Source organism: Mesoplodon mirus (assembly GCF_964341445.2).
Source record: "Mesoplodon mirus genome assembly, chromosome: 14".
In the NCBI taxonomy this organism is placed as follows: domain Eukaryota; kingdom Metazoa; phylum Chordata; class Mammalia; order Artiodactyla; family Ziphiidae; genus Mesoplodon; species Mesoplodon mirus.
The window spans coordinates 69,451,533-69,473,115 of record NC_138990.1 but is presented as its reverse complement, the minus strand read 5'-3'; the positions used below and the strand labels follow the sequence as shown (position 1 = coordinate 69,473,115).

General features: G+C 35.2%; 1 protein-coding gene across 1 annotated transcript in view; it reads right to left on the bottom strand.

The window, feature by feature from the left end:
* The window catches only part of ACYP2 (acylphosphatase 2), a 172,931-nt gene that overhangs the window by 141,913 nt on the left and 9,435 nt on the right, over positions 1 to 21,583 (bottom strand). Inside the window, exons 2-3 of the mRNA XM_082642764.1 lie at positions 16,097 to 16,113; positions 14,452 to 14,561 (exon numbers count right to left, since the gene is read on the bottom strand). Of these exons, the coding sequence (XP_082498890.1) occupies positions 14,452 to 14,561; positions 16,097 to 16,113 (127 nt within the window). The remainder of the gene's footprint in view (positions 1 to 14,451; positions 14,562 to 16,096; positions 16,114 to 21,583) is intronic.

The following is a 21,583-nucleotide window of genomic DNA, read 5'->3' as shown; positions in this document are numbered from 1 at the left end:
ACTGATCATCCTGTTGTATACATACTCCAGTCCATTAACTATCCTTTGAAGTGCAGAGTACAGATACATGACATATGGTTTTCAAAATATGTAGTAATCAAGATGGAATTTTAATTTTAGAATTTGGCTCACTGTCTCCAAATACAAATGTTTTTAGTTTTCTGGGGGTTTTGTTTTGACAAAATTACCATTTAGTCTTTAAGGAAAATAGATTTTGTGTAGATATAGCCAATGGTTTATTCCCAGTGTCATAACTCTATACATTAATTTAAAATGATTACCAAGAAATAGAAAATATTTTTTGTTTCATTTTGAAAAAAAAAGTAGGCTTAATAAAACAATAAATTCAAAATGGTTCCTACACATCAAAAATGTTGGCAGAACTTACCTCTACAATTGGAACCATATACTGCAAATTACAAAAGAAAACCATCAGTCATTTTTTTCAGAGAAAAGGAAGCACAGAAGGGGAAGAAAACACACACACATCTGCAGTGTGTCCTTTGATGCTGCTGGCCTGTTAGCAAGAACAGAGCATGGCTGCTACAGTCATAGCCAGGCTACCTCTAAATGATTTTCCTTATTGTATTCCACATTTCAGTAACTTGGGAAGAAACCACATCCATGTTTTTAAAGACAATTTAGCTCTAATTTCCATGACTTATTGTCATAGAATCCTAAAAAAAAAGTTTTTAATAACTAGAAGAAAAAAGTCCATATTTATATAGCTATAAATGCACCACATTTGGTCTGACTTTACAACCCATTTCTGTAACTTACCGTAGTTTATTTTTTTGATAATTCAGTACCTTAAACAGTATATTGTACATAGTAGATACTAGAGGAATAAATTCATTCTTTAAAGTATAAATATTTTTATTTGTAATGACATCCCAATTCATAATGTTTGTTGAGTTTGACTTACAATCTCATGGTGTCTGCTTCCTGCTTGCTTGTCATCACAAAAGCTCTCCCTGGGTAATCTCATCCATGTATGTGATTTCAAACACTATCCACATACTGATGACAACCAAATTTGTTGTTCTAGCCCAGTTTCTCTGCAGGGGTGCCCCATATATCTAAGAGCCTAGTGGCACATTCACCTGGACAGTCTAACTGCCACTAAAACAGCATGTGCAAAGATGGAACACCCTAGGTCATCTCATGATAGGGAATGTTTATTGATTATTCATTATGTTCCACACACTGTGCTGAGTGCTTCACATGGATTTTCTCACTTAATCTTTACAGTGCCATTAAACATGGCAGGTTCATTTCCTTTTACCTGAAACCCCATTCAAATGATAGCATCATAATATGAAATATGTAACAGACATCATTCATTAACTACCTAGTACCCATTCCCCTGCCCTTCTTCCTGGCCAAGAGAACACCAATTTTGTTCAGGGCATCAATATGTCAAACTGATATCTCAGTTTTCTTTGCAGCAAGGAGCAACTACATGACTGTATAGGAGCCAGTGAAACATAAGGAGATATCTGTTTTGGGAAGTTCAGGAAATGCAACACAATCCTTATCCTTTCCTGCCTTCTTCTTGACTTAATAGTGAATATTATGTGCAGCTGCGCTTTTCATTATTTTGACCATCAGGGAAAGGTCAAGAGAATCACAGAGACATTGGCACTCATATCACTGAGCTACTGAACCAAGGCCAGTAACCATCTACCTCCAGACTTCTTGTTACTGAGAAAAATGAACTCCTATTTGTCATATCCATTTTCAGTATGGTTTTCTACTAATCTGCAGCTGAAAACATTTCTACTGGATACAAAACTATAATATGAACAAGAGATTTCAACAAATTAGAAGGAAAGCAGATGGAGGAGTAACTACACAGAAAAACAAAGGATGCTACAACCCAAGTACTTGCAGAAGCAAAAACAATGAGAAGCAAGTCAGCTCACCTCATGGAAACCCACAGTAGACTCAGGATTTGGAGGCACCAAGGACTGCAGAAGACAAGACCTACAGATTTAGCATTTGGAGCTTCCCCAACAAAAAGCCAGCTCTCCATCAGTCACCACCATTCCTCAAGCCAACAAGTCTACTATTACATGTTGGAAAATTTCCTTAAAAGTCTGTTTATTCTTGGCTGTCTGTTCATATTTATGAGTAAGTCACTGAAAATATGATTGTAGGGAAAGCCTGGGTATGAAAGAGAGAAGCAAAACAAACAGAAAAAAAGAAAAGGCAAGGAGGGGTGAAAGAAAAAAAAACTTAGAGGAAACAAAAACAACACAAAAAGCAGAAGATAACAGCAAAAAGAAAAACACATTATCCTCAGGGAAATATGGAAAAAAAATAATAAGAACAAGATGCTATGAAGTAGAAACAATCAAAATATTGCAGCAGAAATAAACAAAACTAAAGGAAGGTTGGAAGATGAAGTTGAGGCAATTTCCCAGAAAATAAAGTTTGGAGACTAGGTGAGAAAAGTTGAAAATTAGAGAATCAGGGTGACATAGAAATTTCAAAAGAAGAGAACCAAGAAGAGAGAGAGAAAGAAATTGTCAAAGGAGGACATTAATTCTCCTCCTCCAAGAGCCCAACATCTAAAGTGAAATTAAAACATGCATAAAGGCAGATGATTGTGAAAATGCAGAAAAAGAGGGAGAAACTGAACATCTAAAAAGCTTTCTGAGAGGAACAAACAGGTATAGCTCCCAAACCTTTGTATGAGAATGACATCAAATCTCTCAACAGTAACGCAAGTCATGGAATTATGCCTTCAAAGTCCTGAGTGGAAGATAATTTTTGGCATAAAATTTTACAGCTCTAACAATCAAGTATGAGGACAAATGAAGGCAGGCAGATGAAGGATACAAACTTTTTGTCTCTCAGGCACCTTTTTTGGGGAAGCTTACGGAGAATTATGTGTCAACAAAATAAGGGACTAAATCAAGGGAATGAAAACATGTAATTGAGGAAACAGAAACCTGCTCCAAGAAAGGGGCAAGAGGCTAAACACCAGAATGAATGCTGTTCAGCAGGTCTAGACCCAGACTGGGAGGAAGACAAGCTTCCAGGGAAAGGTATAACTGATAGGTTATGAGATTCACGTTGACATTTGGAGGTAGATCTACTGTGGGGTTAGAAAAATAGATTGATAGGTATATAGAGTTTCTTTTAGAGAAAAATAGTAAGTATTAGATTGAACAATATGAAATTGCTGTTTTATAGCTCAAAATTTTGTCCAATATTGGCTGTTTCGTACCTTTCAATGTAACCTACCAGTGAATAATATGATGCAGGAAATCTGCAACAAGAACTCTAACAATAACAATAACAAAAGAAAAGTTGGAGGAATATGTGAAACAAGAATGTCAGATATTGTTATTGAAACTGGGTAATAGACACATGGGGTTGGTTCATTGTCCTGTATATGTTTGACCATCCCATAGTAAAAAGCAGTAAAAAAAAAAAAAAAAAAAAGAAAGAAAATCATGACAACATAGAAATGGGCAAAATTTCAGTAATCTTTCAAACACCTGGAGGAATTTCCACTTAGCAGTGCTCCGAGTAAGTTATAGAACCACTGGACACAGATAGAAAAAGTCAGTTTTTGAAAGAGCCCATCTACCCTGGATCATCAGTCATGGGTTAAGCAACATCAGTGGGTTAAGCAACATCAGGGATGTTTCACATCCCCCATTTCATCCCTTCCTTTATATTGATTCCACTGATTCTAGGATTGCATTGTGCAACAAAACAGTACTGACAGCTGTTCCAAATGCTTAGATCCAAAACTGAATAAGGCAATCATTTCTCACTGCCCATCAATTATCTCCCAGTTCATTTCTCTTCTTGTCCAAACTAGATTCCAGGATTCATCATTCTATTCACACCCTTGTAAATATCCTTAAGCCCCTGCTCTATCACTTCTGCTCTTTGTAGCTGGCAAAAACCAGCTCTGGAATGAACCCTACCTCCTGCCTTCTCTGCATCTGTACCCAGAGAACTAAATATTACTGGAGAAAATCATCTAAACCTGACAGGCTTAATGTTATATTTATTATTGCAAATTGTAAACTGGCAATTTTACTATTGTTGCTGTCTTAAATGCAGCTAAGTTACTTTAAAGAAGCAAAGTGTAAAACCAACAGCCAGCTTCACAACAAAGCAATGGATGCCAGACACTCTCATGGTATCCACAAGGAACTGAAAAAAATAAATGGCATGTTAGAATTCTACTCACAACAAAGATATTTTTCAAGAATGAAGGTAAAATAAAAACACACAGAGACAAAAACTGAAACACAGTTCTCAGGTAACACATCACCAGCAGGCCCAAATTAAAGAAAATACTAAAGAACATTCTTTTGGCACAATGGAAATATTCCTACACAGAAGCCCAGAGAATTTAGGAGGGAAAAGAGCAACAAAAATGGCAAATCTATAGGAAACCCGCCAAATACTGACTTTTAAAAATAATGTCTTATGAACTTTAAAATAGATCATTAAAATACACCACAATAGCATCTAAGTAAATAGGGAGATAAATGGCCTTAAAAGGTGCTATAGATCTTGCATTGTTGGAAAAAAGAATAAAGGCCTAAATTAACATCAAAGTTTGATATGTTATGGTTGTATGTTGTATCTCCAGAAAAGCACTAGTAAGAGAAATAAAAGAATATACAACTTTTAAACTAATAGAGAAAAAAAAGAATAATAAAAAATATTCAATCCGAATGAAGGCTAGAAAGAGGAAACAACATAGAACTGATAAAACAAGTGGAAAGAACACAGTAAGATATAAATTTAATTCTAAATATACCAGTAATTCCATTAAGCTTAAATGAACTAAACAGTCTAATTTAAAAACAAAGGTTATATGACTACATAAAGAAAAAAAAACCAACTATATGCTGTTTAAAATGGGCACATATAAAACATAATGAGAAAGAAACACTGAAAATGAAACAACGGGAAATAATTCTATTCAAACACATTCATAAATTAAGCTTGTATAACTCCATTAATATCAGATAAAGTAACTTTAAGGCAAAAAGCATTATTAAAGATAGAGAGAAACACTTTACAATGATATAAGGCTTAAGTTACCAGGAGACTACAACAGGTCTAAATTTGCATGCATCAAATAACATGGACTCAAATGATATATATAAAAAATTGACAAATCTACCAGAAAAAAGAAGCAAGTCCACAATCATAACTGGACAAGCAGTCAAAAACAAAACCAGTATGGGATTTAGACAATATGATGTTGCAAATTTGATTTAATGAACATATAGAACTCTATATCCAATGATTATAGAATATACATTCTTTGTAAGGCATAGAGAAGTTTTATAAAAATGATCATATACTGGGCCATAAAAACAGTCTCAACAAACTTCAAAGGATTGAAATTATATACAGAATGTTCTCTGATTATAAGGTAATCAGGTAGAAATCAATAACAAAAAGATACCTAGGAAAGCTAGATATATTTAGAAACTAATAAATATATTTCTACATAATTGATAGGTCAAACAGAAAATTACACTGAAAATTAGAATATATCTTGAAAAAATAATTTTTTAAATTGTATATAAAAACTTATGAGATACAGATAAAACAGTGCTTAGAAAGCAAATTGGCTTTTTAAATGTCTTTTAAAATGCTATATATTTTAAAAAGAAAGGCTAAAAAATCAATTCACTAAGAATCCATCTCAAGAAGTTAAAAAAAAGAGCAGCAAACTAACTACTAAGAAAATCAAAGGAAAAAAATGATTGCAGCAAAATTAATGAAACAGGAAACATCATATATAGAAAGGATCAACAAAGGCAGAGGTTCATTCTTTGAAAGACTAAGAATATTGACTGATAAAGGCCTAGGGAGAAAAAAGACAAAAAACAAAAAACAAACAAAAAAGCCCAGACAACTAATGTCAGAAATTAAAGGTGAACAGCACTATTCATACTGCAATATTAAAAAGATAATAAGATTTTACGCCAATAGATTGGAAATTTTAGAAAATATGGACAAATTTTTTAAAAATACAACTTACCAAAATTGACAAAAGGAAAAGGAAATATGAAAAGTCTTATAAGTTTTAAAGGAATTCAATCTGTAATTTAAAACATTGGGACAGGGCTTCCCTGGTGGCGCAGTGGTTGAGAGTCCGCCTGCCGATGCATGAGACACGGGTTCGTGCCCCGGTCCGGGAAGATCCCACATGCCGCGGAGCGGCTGGGCCCGTGAGCCATGGCCGCTGAGCCTGCACGTCTGGAGCCTGTGCTCCGCAACGGGAGAGGCCGCAGCAGTGAGAGGCCCGCATACCACAAAAAACAAAACAAACAAACAAAAAAAAATTGGGACAAAGAAAACTCCAGGCCCAGAATTAATTGGTGATGAATTCTACTATTTACAGAATAATATCAATATTATAAAAATTCTAGACAAACATAACTTAACTTTGACATTATAAGAAAGGAAAATTACAGACCCATCTCTCATGTGAACATACATGTAAGAATCTTAAACAAAATGTGAGCAAACAATATCCAGCGATATATAAAAAGGAAAATCAGTCATGGCTAATTTGAGTTTATTACAGGAATATAGTACTGATTATATTAGAATATCAATCAATATAATTTGTCCCAATAACAGAATAAAGGAGAAAAATCATATCATCATATTAATTGATATAGAAAAATTATTTGTTAGAATGCAGTATCCATTTGTGATTTTAAAAGTAGAAGGAAATTTTAATAATCTGATAAATAATACCTACAAAAAAACTTTTACCAAGTATACTACTTAAAAGTAAAATGTTGAAAGTTTGAGATCAGTAACAAGACATGGATGCCAATTATTACTACTACTTCTGCACAATATTATACTTAAAGTCCTAATCAGTGTAGTGAGCAAGGAAAAGAAATAAAAGGTGAAAGAATAGGAAAGGAAAAAATAAAACTCTCATTATCCTCAGATAATATTCAAAACAATAAAATTCTAAAGAATCTTCATGCAAATTATTAGAATCAACAAGTCAGTCTAGCAAAGTCACTGGAAATAAGGCAATACACAAAACTCAATTGATTTTCTATATATTAGCAATAAACAGGAAAAATGCTTAAGAAGATAGCATTTATAATAGCATCAAAACTATCAAATACCTCGGGAGGAAATATGCAAGACCTTTATGCAGAAAATTATAATATACTATTGAGAGAGTTCAAGAAGAACAAAATAAGTGAGAAATTTATCACATTTATAACATAAATTCTCCCTAAATTTATCTTTACATTCAATGCAATCCCAGTCAAAAGTCAACAGGTTGTTTCATGGAACTTGACAACTTGATCTAAAATCTACATGGTAATGAAAAGTACTGGAATAGCCAACATAACCTTGACAAAGAATAAGTTAGAAAAACTTGTCTACCGGATGCCAGGACTTATGATAAAGCTACAATAATTAACATGGCATGGTAGTGGTGCAAGGATAGACAAACAGGCCAATGAAACAGAACAGAGAATCCAGAAAAACAGACCCATGAATATGATCCATGGACACTTGATCCAAGGTGATACTGCAGGAGAAAGATCTTTGCTTTATACTAATTCATCAACCTGCACATTAATATCTTATGCATTTTTCTATATATGTGTTGTAGTTCACTATAAAAAAAGTGTATTGATGAGTAAAACTAAAAGTAATAATAGTAAAGTAACATAGAAGAATAAAATTGTTACAAACTACTATTATACTAAATATGAAGAAACCAAGTTAGTGTACAAACCAATTATTATACTAAATTTGAAAAGATTGAACTCTGCCATTAAAAGAGAAAAACTTTCAAAATGTGTTAAACAACAAAACATAGCTCTATGTTGTTTATTAAAAGCACCCTTAAAATGATCAAGAGTGGATAAAAATATAAAGGTAAACATAGAAATACCAATGAAATGTAAATTTAAAAGAAAGAGGGAGTAGCAAGGTATAAATTAAATTTAAAAGCATTAAAATGTATAGAGACAAACACTATGTAATGAAAAAAGACACTGTTTATGAAGATGACACAAGTCATATATCTGTAGTATCAAACAACACAACAGCAAGAAATGTAAAGAAAAATTAAACTGCAGTGATAACGATGAAAATACAGTTATACAGAAAGACTTCAATACACCTCTTTCATGGGAATTCCCTGGTGGTCCAGTGGTTTGGACTCCACGCTTTCCCTGCCGAGGGTCTGGGTTCAGTCCCCGGTTGGGGAACTAAAATCCACAAGCTGGGTGTGGTGCGGCACAGCCAAAAAAAACCCGAAAAACAAAAACAAAATATACCTCTTTCATAATTAAATGGATTTAGTTGTCAAAAAATACTGGAATGGAATAATATAATCAACACATTCAAAGACAGGTAGATAGATAGATAGATAGATAGATAGATAGATAGATAGATAGGTAGATAGATATGAAATCTCATATGCCTCAGAAAGAGAACATATGTTCCTTTCAGGTCTCTTTTACAGCAAACATCATTGGGTGTCTCCCTAACAGCCATTCCTCTCTCCTCTCTCTCTCTTCCTTCTTGATGCCAAATCCCACTTGTTAGAAGGAAAGCTAAAAATGCCAGATACTTCCCTAATATCACTTGAAGCCAGGGCATAGGCTTGAGACCTTGCTCTGCCCAGTGGAACCTGTAGAGCAATCTGCCAGGGTCTTTTAAGAATTTCCTCTCTTAGAAGAGAAGGGAAAAAGTCTCACATTCTTCCTGCTTTGAATTGATCCTGTGAGGGTGTGAAGGACTTGCAGGCAAGCAGAACAGATAGAAAGTCAGGAGGGTCCCAGAGAAACTGATCCCAGAACCCTAATATAATGGAGCAACCGCACCAACCCTGGAACTACCTGCCCCAGTTTTTTGGAAAGTGAGAAAAATCAGCCCCTTCATTAAGTTACTTTTAACAGATATTCTATTTCTTGCAACCTAAAGCATCCTAATTGGATCACCCATCCTAATTGATCTATCCAAAATAAATCATGTCATCAGAAGGGTTTAACAATTTTTTCAAAGTAGAGATCTTCTAGGCCCCATTCTCTGATCATCATCAAATAAAAATAGAAATAAGTAATAAAAGGTGACTAAAAAAACATAACCACTGGAAGCTTAAAAAACACATACACAGAATACCATTGGATATTTGCTCAAAGAGCAAATAAAACATGAAAATACAAACTCTCCAGAAAGCAATGAAAAGAAGACTTTTTACCAAAACCTATGGAACAACTCAAAAGATGTGTTTAGGGTAAATGCCAAATTACCATCTTTAATGTAAAAAGACTAAAATTAAAGGCAACTACCACTCATGTTGAAGACTTAGAGACCAAGCAGCAAAGAAATAAAAAAGAGGGAATTAATAAAGACAAAAGTTGAAATTAAGGAAATGGAAAACCAAAAAAGTAGAAATGATCAATAAATCCAAAAGCTGCTTTTTAAGATATACCAATAAAATAGATAAATTTCTTCCAAGACTGATTAAGGAAAAATGAGGAGAGAATAAAACTATATAAGATTAGGAATTTTCAAAGGAGATATAAACACAGATACAGAAGAGATTTTAAAAACTATAAAATCTATAACCACAAATTTGAAACCCTAGGACAAGTGGATAATTTCAAAAAAAGAATTTGATAATTTCCTAGCAAAACATAAATGAATCTGGGAACAAGTGGCAAACCCAAATACACCAATGCAATAGACCAGATTGGAAAGGTGATTAAAGGCCTATCATTAAGAAAGCACCAGGACCAAGTGATTTCATAACTTATTTCAGCTAATCTAAGAACAGTAATCCCAGTATTATTTAAATTATTCCAGAATGAATGAAAAGGGAAACTTCCTAATACATTTCATGAACCAGCAGAACTTTTAACACCAAAACCTGATACAGTAACACCCCTCCCCCCCCAAAAAAAGGAAACCATAATCTCACTTATAAGTACAGATGCAAAATTTCTAAATAAAACATTGGGAAGCAGTATTCAGCAATGTCTCAAGAGAATAATACACTGTGACCAACAAGAGCTTAATTCAAGGAATGCAAGAGTGAAATTCAATGTAATGAAGTTTATTTAGCAAAAATCAACAGCAAACATCATTCTTCATCATCATGGTGAAAAAATAAAGCCATTTCAAATAAAATCAGAAACCAGATAGGAATACTTGCTATGGCTATTACTATTCAACATTGCTGTGAGGAGGTCTAGCAAATGGAATAAACACTGGATAAAAGATACACTATTTCGGCTAACTACAGAATTGTATACTTAGGAAATCTAATAGACTATAGTTTACAAAAAAAACAGACAAACAATCAAATCTAGTACAATTAATGAGAATATTTGATAAGGTAACTCTATGATATAAGATAAATATACAAACATCATTAGGCTTTCCTTATTCAGCATAAATACCCAGAAACAAAAATGGGAAAAATATTCCATACCTAATTGTGAAAAAAAAGCAATAAAATATTGTTACGGAATGAATGTTTGGGTCCTCCCCAAATTTATAGCTTGATGCTTCATCTTCAATGTGATGGTATTTGGAGGTGGGGTGTTTGAGAGGTCATTAGGTCATGAGGATAGAACTCTCATGAATAAGATTAGTGTCCTTATAAGAACAGGCCAGAGAGCTAACTAGCTCTCTTTGTGCCATGGGAGAATAAAATAAGAAGTCAACAGTCTGCAACCCAGAAGAGGGCCCTCACCAGAACCTGACCATGCTTGCACCCTGATCTTGCACTTCCATCCTCCATAACTCTGAGAATTTCTGTTGTTTATAAACCACCCAGTCTATTCGGTGCTTTGTTACTGAAGCCAAACTGACTAAGGCAAATACTTAGGAATAAACTCTGCAAGAAAAGCACAAAACTTAGATGGTGACAACTAGAAAATCACATTGAAGGATAAATTTTAAAATGTGAACAAATGAAAAGATATCCATATTCTTAGATGGAAAGATTTAATAACAATTCTCTTTTATCATAAAAAAATGTGCAATTAAAAAGCAAGTAAAATATGGGCTACTAAAAGAGAAAAGAGACATTAGGTAAAAGCTGAGGAAATCTGAATAAACTATGGACTTTACTTAATACCCAGTATATCAATACTGGTTCATTAATTGTAACATATGTATCATACTAATGTAAAATGTTAATGGGGAAAGGGTGAGGAGTATATGGAAACCCTCTGTACTATCGTCACAATTCTTCTGTAACTCTAAAACTGTTTTAAAAAAGAAAGTTTTCTTTTTTAAAAAAATATATTTGTAAGACAATTAGGGAAGTTTAAAAAAACAAATATTATTCCAATTAAATAGATAAAATTATCTTAAAGTTTAGAGAGAAAATAAATGCCCAAGAAAGCAAAAAAGTGAATGAAAAAGAAAAATGAAAGAAAATATACTATAAAGCCACTGTAATTAAATCAATATGGAGTATTAGTATAGTAATAGATATATCAATCAGTGAACCAGAACAGAAAAACCAGAAATAAAATCCAGTTTATATGAGATTTTAATATATGACAAAAATGTATCTCAATTCAATGGGGAAAGAGTGACTATTTAATAAATGGTGCTGGCACAACTCGCTATCCATCTGGTAGAAAATAGTCTCCAATCTCATATTATAAATAAGAAACAAATTCCAGATGGCGTAGATGCCTAATGTAATAAATAAAGCATCAAAAAGTTAGAAGGAAAGCTAGGAAACAACACACAATCTGTTTTTTAACCAGAAAGAAAAGATAGCCATATCTAAGTTTATAAAAATGAAAAACAATTTATGTTGCAAAAGCTACCATAAACAAAACTAATAGGCAAATGATAGATTTGGGGAATACTTGGAAAAGAGATAACAGATAATGAGTTAGTAGTCATCACCAGTATACAAAGTGCTGTTAAAAATTGGCAAGAGACAAGCAATCCAGTGAGAAAATTGGTAAAGGATGTGAAAAGGGAATCCATGAGAACAAATCCACATAGCATGAAGATGCTCCAACTATCAATTAGAGAAATGCAAACTACAGTAAAAAAAATAATATATCACTCTACACCAAATCAGATAAAAGAAAAATGAGAGTGCAACAGTACCAATTGCCAACAGGATGAATAGAAAAAAATGTAATTGTTTACAGCTGTTCTGAAAAGCAGGTAAATATTTTTAAATTAAAAGTACGCAAGACACTTCAACCAACAAATCACACTCCTAGAAATCTCTCATAAAAATAAAATCACCAATAAAATGTTTATTGCATCATTGCTCTTATTGCGGAAAAAAATAAAAAGTAACAAAATGAGTTCCCAGCAATAAGGTAATAAATAATGGTACATCTATACTGTAGAATATTAAGCAGCCATTAAAAAGAATGAATTAGTGTTACACTATTTAACTTGGAGGGGTTTTCCTGGATGTATCTTTGAATGATAAAATGAGATGCAGGGACTTCCCTGGTGGTGCAGTGGTTAAGAATCTGCCTGCCAATGCAGGGGACACGGGTTCGAGCCCTGGTTTGGGAAGATCCCACATGCCGCAGAGCAACTAAGCCTGCGAGCCACAACTACAGAGCGCACGTGCCTAGAACCCGTGCTCCACAGCAAGAGAAGCCACCGCAATGAGAAGACCATGCACCGCAACAAAGAGTAGCCCCCGCTTGCCACAGTGAAAGCGGCCTAGGGAAAGCCTGCTCGCAGCAACGAAGACCCAACACAGCCAAAAATAAATAAATAAATACATTTATATAAAATAAAATAAAAGTGAGATGCAGAGAGGTGCATACACCACAATCCCATTTTTAAAAAGCAAACATTGAACAAAACCCCCAAATATATGTGCACCTGAGTGTGTGTGTGTGTGTTATGTAAAGGCAAACATGGAGACAAACATGGAAGGAAACACACACAGGTTGCTAACACAGATGACTGGCAGCATGGCAGGGAAGAAGGGTGTGCAGTCGTTGGAAAGGAAAAATGGGCAGAATGTATGATATGATTATATTAAGGAAATTAATCAAAAACTTGCTACAACATGGATTAGGGTATAACATGATTGGCATGAGCGTCCATCCTCCATGTGGTCCCCATTCTCAAACTATATCATAGTCATCTGGCATTTTCTCATCCATTGAACTATTAGTTCTGTATAAGTTGCTCACAGTCCTCTCATTTGTGCATTCTGTGACCATCCTACTGAAAAATATAATTTTTCCACTAACTGTTACCCCACATTTTATGAAATTGAATTTTGGACCCCACTCTTCAAGTTGGGGTATGGTTTATACACAAATGCAAATATGTACCTATACATAAAGAAATTAGAAAAAAATAAGGAATTGGTACTTGTATGTTTCTTGATTGTTGAATGTCCATAAAGTAAAAATTACTGTTACAGAAAAATATGCATGAAGTATTCTATTTCAGTAAAAGCACGCGAAACCCTAATTTTAAACGTACAATTAAGTATTTTTAAGTGAAAAAGAAAGCTTTGGATAGGATTCACAAAGCCACTGGCTCAGGTTACATAAAGGGGAAGGAAGTAGAAAGGAGGGGCCGATCACTAACTTTGCTTTTATACCTCTCTACATTTTATTACTTCACTTATTACAACAAGTAAAAAAGTATTGCTCTTGAAATCTGAAAACATTAAGTAAAGAAAACAAAGATAAACTGCAAATAAAATAAATTGGGTATTAACGAGTAGCTACCTCGTAAGACATGTTGTGAAGATTAAATGAGATAATCCATGTAAAGTGCTTAGCACATTACCTAACATGTTGCAAATGCTCGATAAATAGGAGCAATTTTTATTGACTACAGAGAGCAGTGGCAGTTAGGAAGCTGAAAAGATAACATCTTTGAAAATGACACTGTGTACACAAGGCACTTTTTCCCCTATAACTGAATCTGATCTCCTTTGCACTGCAAGGACTCATATTACCATAACTATACAGCTCATCAAACACACTTTCATTGACAGTAAAAATAAAATTACAATTAGATAAATAAGATACTTAAACAATACAAAGGAAATGGCAACTTTTTGCCCTGCAGGCTCTTTAAGAACAAGAACCATCCTAAAGCACTATGCTTCTGTCACAGCCACTTCAGATGAGAAATACTTGACCCTGGATGTTTCCCTCATATTAGAGGAGACTGAACAGAACACATTTCATACAGATTGGAGAGTGATGTTATTGCTCTTTCTGAGGGCCTGCCCAAGTGGGAAATCCATTCCTAGACGTAGAAATTCCACTCTCAACTCTGAAAATTTCTTTGCTGGTCTGCCTAATAGCATGTTGGTTTAGTGATAATCTACAAACTAAATTTGGTCCATCAATTCTATTCTTATTGTACAACCAAACATTGAAATAAGTTCATAAGTTGCATGAGTGTGTTATTAGTCTTATTACTTACATGGAATTGACTTTATCTTCAGGGCCTTGCACTTGGCCTGTCACAGTGCCTTTGCTGGTATTCTTCACCCAGCCAACCACCCCTATTTTCCTTGCCTCATCTTCGGTGTACTGGTTTCAGGAGAAAACAAGAGAGACGAAGTCTCAAAGGTCTGAATTTACAACATACTTGATTCTAACATTCAAAAAGGTATGGTCACAAAAAAGCTGATTACTTTAAAATATAGTCTATGCCAAAGATTGTGTAGCCGGCCTATAGTAATACCTATATTTACAAAAACGTTCGTTTAAATGGTATTTTTTGTGTGTGTGCTAAATTCCACATTCAGTAAAGACAAGCATGTTATGAGAAAATAAACTGATGGTGGGAATTATTTCAGTAAACAATTTCCATGATGTGTTTTGGAATCCATAAAACTCAGTTGCTTTGCCCTCACAACCAGCTAATGCTAAATTACACTGTCAATCGGGGTTTCAAATGATGATCACTCCAAGATTCTTAATCACTGAGCAAAAATATCCAGTTATGATCAACATAAAGTATTGGATTAAAAGATTCCAATGTTCTCTGTTGACTCTGGACTTGCCACGCAATTGTTTTAATTGCCTATGAGTAAATTTATTTCTCCTATTATTCGTAATAGTTTTTTAAAATTCCTTTTCCTGATTCCAAATTCAATTATGCTACCAGCACATGCAAACCTAGAAACATTTTTATTTTGTATTACTTTAACTACATCACACTAAAATTCTTGTGGAGCCAGAATACCAGCATTTTTTAGAAACCTGCTCTTCTCCTGTTTGGAGGCCAGGGTGACCAAGAGCTCTACACTCCACGTCCCCAACTAAATGAAGCAGCACAAACCAAGATGATTACAGCTAGGATTGCTGGAAGGGCTGGGTTCTGAAAATGTCATGCCTTCATAGATAATAATGAAAAAGGAGACAATCTGAACACCAGGGGATGCGACTATCTCAAAAGGCAGAGACTTGACTTGTGGGAACCTGTTAGAACCCTTAGAGGTTAGGAACAGAGACCTAGCTAGTGATTCCCAGCTCAAACAGTAGGTGAGAATACATACCACGTTTAACTTTTAGGAAAGGAGTATTATATTTTAAAAATAGATATTTTAAAATTATTTTAAAATAAATAAATATTTTAAAATAAATAAATATTTAAAAATAAATATCTAAAAGGCAGCAAGGGGTTTTAACTTTAAAAACCTAGGAACCACTTCCTTATGCAACAATGGGCTTTTCTCATTTTGCAATTCAAGATATGTACCCTTGACTGGAGAGATTCTTCCATCCAGAACAAGTGGAAGACCCCACACTGTGTATTAAATATACCTAATCAAAATGTTTAATTGGATCACCCCAAGAGAGGTACTTTCGAAGTTCATAGAAATATTAACGGAAAACTAGGAAGGCTGTAATGTTTTTAATAGGCTACTTTTAAAAGACATCCTTAATAAAAATCTCAACCAGTAACTTGAAAGAAATACAAATATTTCTTCATTCACTGTCAAGGACAGGAAATTAGCAATAGATTAGCACTAAGTAGATAACTGCTCTGTCTCTGTGACTAAATAACAGTGGGGGTGGGAGGGAGATGGCAAAAAATAATAAACAGATTGGTGACTTACCATTCTGAAGCAAACACCTGTATAAGAGAAAGATGAAAAGAAATGTCAGGTTGTCTACCTTTAAAAAATTATATATTTCCTGACTTAGCTTTCATCTAGTTTATTAAATAGTAAGTAAATGAAATGAACAAAACCTTTAATATCTGAATGTATTCAGAAAGTGTTTTTTAAAAAACTCTTTTCTTTTAAAACAAAAAGAGAAAAGGAAGGCTATTTTTGGAGAAAAAGAATAATATTCTGAAACCAAAGTATAATGAAACGCCAAACTGCATATTCCTTCTATTTTAAAATGCTAAATAAAACAAAATAATTACTACAAGAACAGTTGAGTGTGCTGGCATAAAACTTACCCACCCTCAGCGTTTAGAATGTCTTCTTTAGGGCCTTCCCTGGTGGCACAGTGGTTAAGAATCTACCTGCCAATGCAGGGGACACGGGTTCGAGCCCTGATCTGGAAAGATCCCACTTGCCACGGAGCAACTAAGCCCGTGCACCACAACTACTGAGCCTGTACTCTAGAGCCCATGAGCAACAACTACTGAACCCCACGTGCCACAACTACTGAAGCCCATGCGCCTATAGCCCATGCTCCGCAACAAGAGAAGCCATGGCAATGAGAAGCCCGCACACTGCAACGAAGAGTAGCCCCCGCTCACCGCAACTAGAGAAAGCCCATGTGCAGCAAAGAAGATCCAACGCAGCCAAACATAAATAAATAAATAAATAAATAAATAAATAGAATGTCTTCTTTAAATACAAGGACTAAATTCAAGTTTAAATGTAATAAAAACATTTCTATTTTAATTCCACATTCTGGAAAAGGCAAAACTACAGGGACAGGAAACTGATCTGTGATTGCCAAGGGCGGGAGTGGGAAGGAGTGGGGTGCTGAAAAGGAGCACGAGGGAAACTTGTGGGGTGATTGGACTGTTTTATGTCTCAGTGTGCTGGTAGTGGTGGTGGTTACATGACTGTATGCATTTATCAAAACTCATTGAATTGTATACTAAAAAGGGTGAATATTACTGAATGTAAATTATACCTGAATTTTTAAAAATTAGAAAAAAAAAATAGGCAAATCACAGGGGATAGATCAAATCAATCTCAGAGAGGTCAAAAGATATTGCTTCTCCAAACAGCAATTGAGCCTGGTTAAGAGGATACAGAAGACAAGATGAGTGGCTTGGGTAATTTTATGTAGTTTTGTAAGCGGATTTATAATAACAAGGAGTATCATTTGTTTCCTGAGGGTAGTGTATTGTGGTACCAAATGAATACGAAGAAAAAAAGAGTAGTGGAGCAACAAAGACAGGATAGTATCACAAATGAAATTCTTATGGGGCTATAAAAAATATTTTAAGATACCTCTAGGGGTTTCCCTGGTGGCACAGTGGTTGAGAGTCCGCCTGCCGATGCAGGGGACACGGGTTCGTGCCCTGGTCCGGGAAGATCCCACATGCCGCGGAGCGCCTAGGCCCGTGAGCCATGGCCGCTGAGCCTGTGCTCCGCAACGGGAGAGGCCACAACAGTGAGAGGCCCGCGTACCGCAAAAAAAAAAAAAAAAAAAAAAAAATGATACCTATAAATGTGAGGGAAGGATGAGTGGGGAGTATTGATGTGAAGAAGAACCAGAAGGGTATTCTGTTATATAGATGGAGGGAAAGACACGAGTCAGTAGATATAAAAGGAATGGGCAGAAAATTCAAGAGAAACTTCAGGTTAACCAGACCACGTAGAAGAGACAAAACAGGCAGAACTGTGAAGTGTGCAGTCATTTTTTCCTGGAGTGAGGGGATCCCAGAAGACATTGACTAAGCAGAGTTGAAGGTTTGGGTCCAGGCCTATTGTGCATATTCCCCTCTGAGTTTCTCAACAGTGAACAGCCCCAAATGATGTTAACATTAAGAAAAGAAAGTACATTCAACTGAAGTAAACAGAAATTGGAAACATATGGTCCAGCTCTTTCCTATTCAGACCGGTCCATGAACCAGAGGCACCAGCATCACCTGAGAGGTTTTTAGAAAATCAAATTGTCAAGCTCCTCCCCAGGACTAAAGAAGCAGAAACTCTGCAGGTTGCATCTAGGAATCCAATTTTAACATGCTCTCCAGGTGATTTTTATGCCTGCTAAAGTTTAGAATCAATGGTTGGCTCCACCTTAAAGGACGGTCTGGGAAAGGTCTGAAAAGGATTTATATTTCAGGTGAAGAATTGCATCTCAAAGGGGAAAACTCCAATCTTGTAGGGTACTGCAGGTCTGATGCATTTCTCATTCATGCTGTTCAAATTCGTGTTGGTAATAAATCATGTACTTGCATGTCAATATTGCTTCAGCTATTTTACAGGTCAACAGCGCTACTTGAAAGAAACCATGGACAATGAAAAGACGAAAAACCCTGTCCTGCACTCTAACTGGATTTGGTGCTGGAGCAGAGCAGGCAGCCTGTCACTTAGGTTGCTCCCTCCACCCTTACTACTTGCTGCCAGAAACATCGGAGCTGCCAGAAAGGGAGGTTAACAACAAGCTGCCCACTCCACCCCACCCCACCCCCAGGGAAGAGCGACATCCTTTCAACATTTATGAATTCCCAGCAGCCCTTCCACCATCTATTTACTGATGACAAAAAGGCCATTTGCTTAAGGTGAAAGGATTTGAGGAATTTTTAAAAGAGTTATCCAACACATTGCAGGGTTAAGGAAATTACCTACTCCAGTCTGCTAATGAAATGTTCTTTTCACACAGACATAATCTAAGAATCAGGCAACTCATATATTTAATAAGCACACTAGGGACTTCCCTGGTGGCGCAGTGGATAAGACTCCGCGCTCCCTATGCAGGGGGCCTGGGTTCAATCCCTGGTCAGGGAACTAGGTCCCACATGCATGCGGCAACTAAGAGTTCGCATGCCACAACTAAGGAGCCCACATGCCGCAACTAAGGAGCCCACCTGCCACAACTAAGACCTGGTGCAACCAAATCTATAAATAAATATATATTTTTTTAATAAGCACACTTTTAGACATTCTGATTATTCACTTAACAAATATTCGTTGTCTAATTCTGCAGAGAATGAGATGAGTAAATAAGACAGTCCTGCCATCTAGGAGCTTACAGTATAGTGAGGAGTATAGACAAGTAAAATGGCAATTAAAATGTAGAAGACAACAGGTACAAACTTCCAGTTATAAGATAAATAAGTACTAGGGATGTGATGTACAACATGATAAATAAAATTAACTTATGCTTATGTTACATATGAAAGTTGTGAAGAGAGTAACTCATAAGAGTTCTCATCACAAGGAAAAATATTTTTTTTCTTTTATTTTGTATCTATATGAGATGATGGATAGTCACTAAACTTATTGTGATAATCATTTCATGACGTAAGTCAAATCATGCTGTATACCTTAAATTTATATAGTGCTGTACGGCAATTATATCTCAATAAAACTGGGGAAAAAAGAATAATAAATAAAACTTTAAAAATAAATAAAACATAGAACAATTATGAGTTGAAAGATGCATAAACCAGGATGCAAGTGTGAGTTCACAGGACAAACAAATGACCCACCCAGTCTTGGGTAATTTTAGGGCAGGCTTATTGAAAACGGGACATTGATACTTCAATGATGAGCAAAAATTAGTATGATGAGAATGGAATAACATTAAAGATGGAAGAGCATGTGCAAGTCCCCAAATCAGAATCATGACCTATTTGGATACCACACATAGTTAAATATTCAAAACCATGTCATTGCACTCATTTTACCAATTATTTGTAGCCCCAAACTTCATTTTCAAGACTTGCTAAAAAATAGTTTAATTCTGTTTCAACTCTTTCTAGAAAAATGGGTAAAAATGTTTTTACACCCTAGTCCAAGTTATCATAATCTCTCAACTAATCAATGGCCCCCTTCACTAGTCTCCCTATGTCTAGTTCTGCCCTCCTACAGTCTAGTCTCCATAAAGCAGCCAAGGTGGTTTCCTTTCCTTAAGTAAAATCAAATCACTTCCTTTCCCAGCTTAAAACCCTCTGGTGGCTCCCTATCACACTCAAAATAAAATACATTCTGGTTACCACATCCTCCAGGCCCCTTTCTAATGCTCTGTCTCATCTCTTAGGACTCCTCTCTGCTCATTCCATTCCAGCCAAAATTTTCTCCTTCATGTCCCTCAACATGCCAAGCATATTTCTGCCTCATGGCCTTTGCATTTACTATTCCCTCTGTCTGAAATGCTCTCCCCCCTGATATTCTCCTTGCTGGCTCCTTCTCATCATTCATGTCTCTGCACCAACGTCATCTCCATAGAGAAATAGTCCCTGACCAATTTATCTAAAACAGCACTGCATCCTTATATGTTTCCTGGATATGCATAACTGATTACCATATGATATTACTAGGTATTTGTTTTCTTTTCTTCTGTCTTGTTCAACACTGTGTCCCCAGCACCTAGACCAGAGCTTGGCACATAGTTGTTGAATAAATGAATGAAAGAAAAACCAGCTGATAAATCTTTAAGTGAATTGTTTTACTGTCCTGTAGTAATTCATTATTAACATTGTAAATATACATGCAACCATACTGATTAGAGTTTAAGTTTAATTTCAAAGTGGTGATGATAAATTTACTGTACTCAAAGCTGGAAAGAATCATAAGACATCTGTGTTGATTCTAGCAGAACTTTACTGCTTTATCTAAATGATAATATATAGTTTGATGTGTGTATGTGTGTGTTTATATATAATATACTATATATTAAAAAGGGTAGCAAGAAGTCACTACATAATGCCTAAGTTGACAAATCAGGAAATATTAATATGAGCATGTTGTTTATAAATAATGGCTTAACAACCATAAGAACTGAAAAAAGAAATGGTTAAATTGGTTGTCTTAAAGAACTTAGAGGACTTGGGATAGAAGACTAGAGCAGGACATGGTGACTGTATTTGTAACTATGAATGGTAAGGGCACACATACATTTATTAAACAGATCTTAAAACAGTATAACTAAAGGATTGTCCTTTAAGTTTAAGAGACTTAATTTTAGGCTAAGTTCATACTGCTTGACAAATTGGGTAGATAATACAAGTGTTGCCCATTGCTTTAAGCAGTGATAAATGGAAAAAAAAATAAGACTGAGATAAATCATATGTGAAAGATTCAATAGGTACCTAACAGAAATTTAGGTTGTCTTGGTTATAAACTAAATATTTTGAGATTGAGACCAGGGAGATCAAAGTCTTTCTGTAGTATGTCCTTTTGCATCACTACTTGGGAAAGACTACCAAATGTAATTACTATGCTGTGAAATGTATTTAATATATGAATATCTGTGACAGACACTGTTAGTTGCCTACACAAAATCCATTTTCCCCTTCTGCTTTTCTAACAGAATTCTGATTTTACTTGAGGCAGCAACATGCTCTTCTATATTTACCGATCTTCCTTATAAGGGGTGGTCCATGTCAAGTGGTTCAGCCAAGT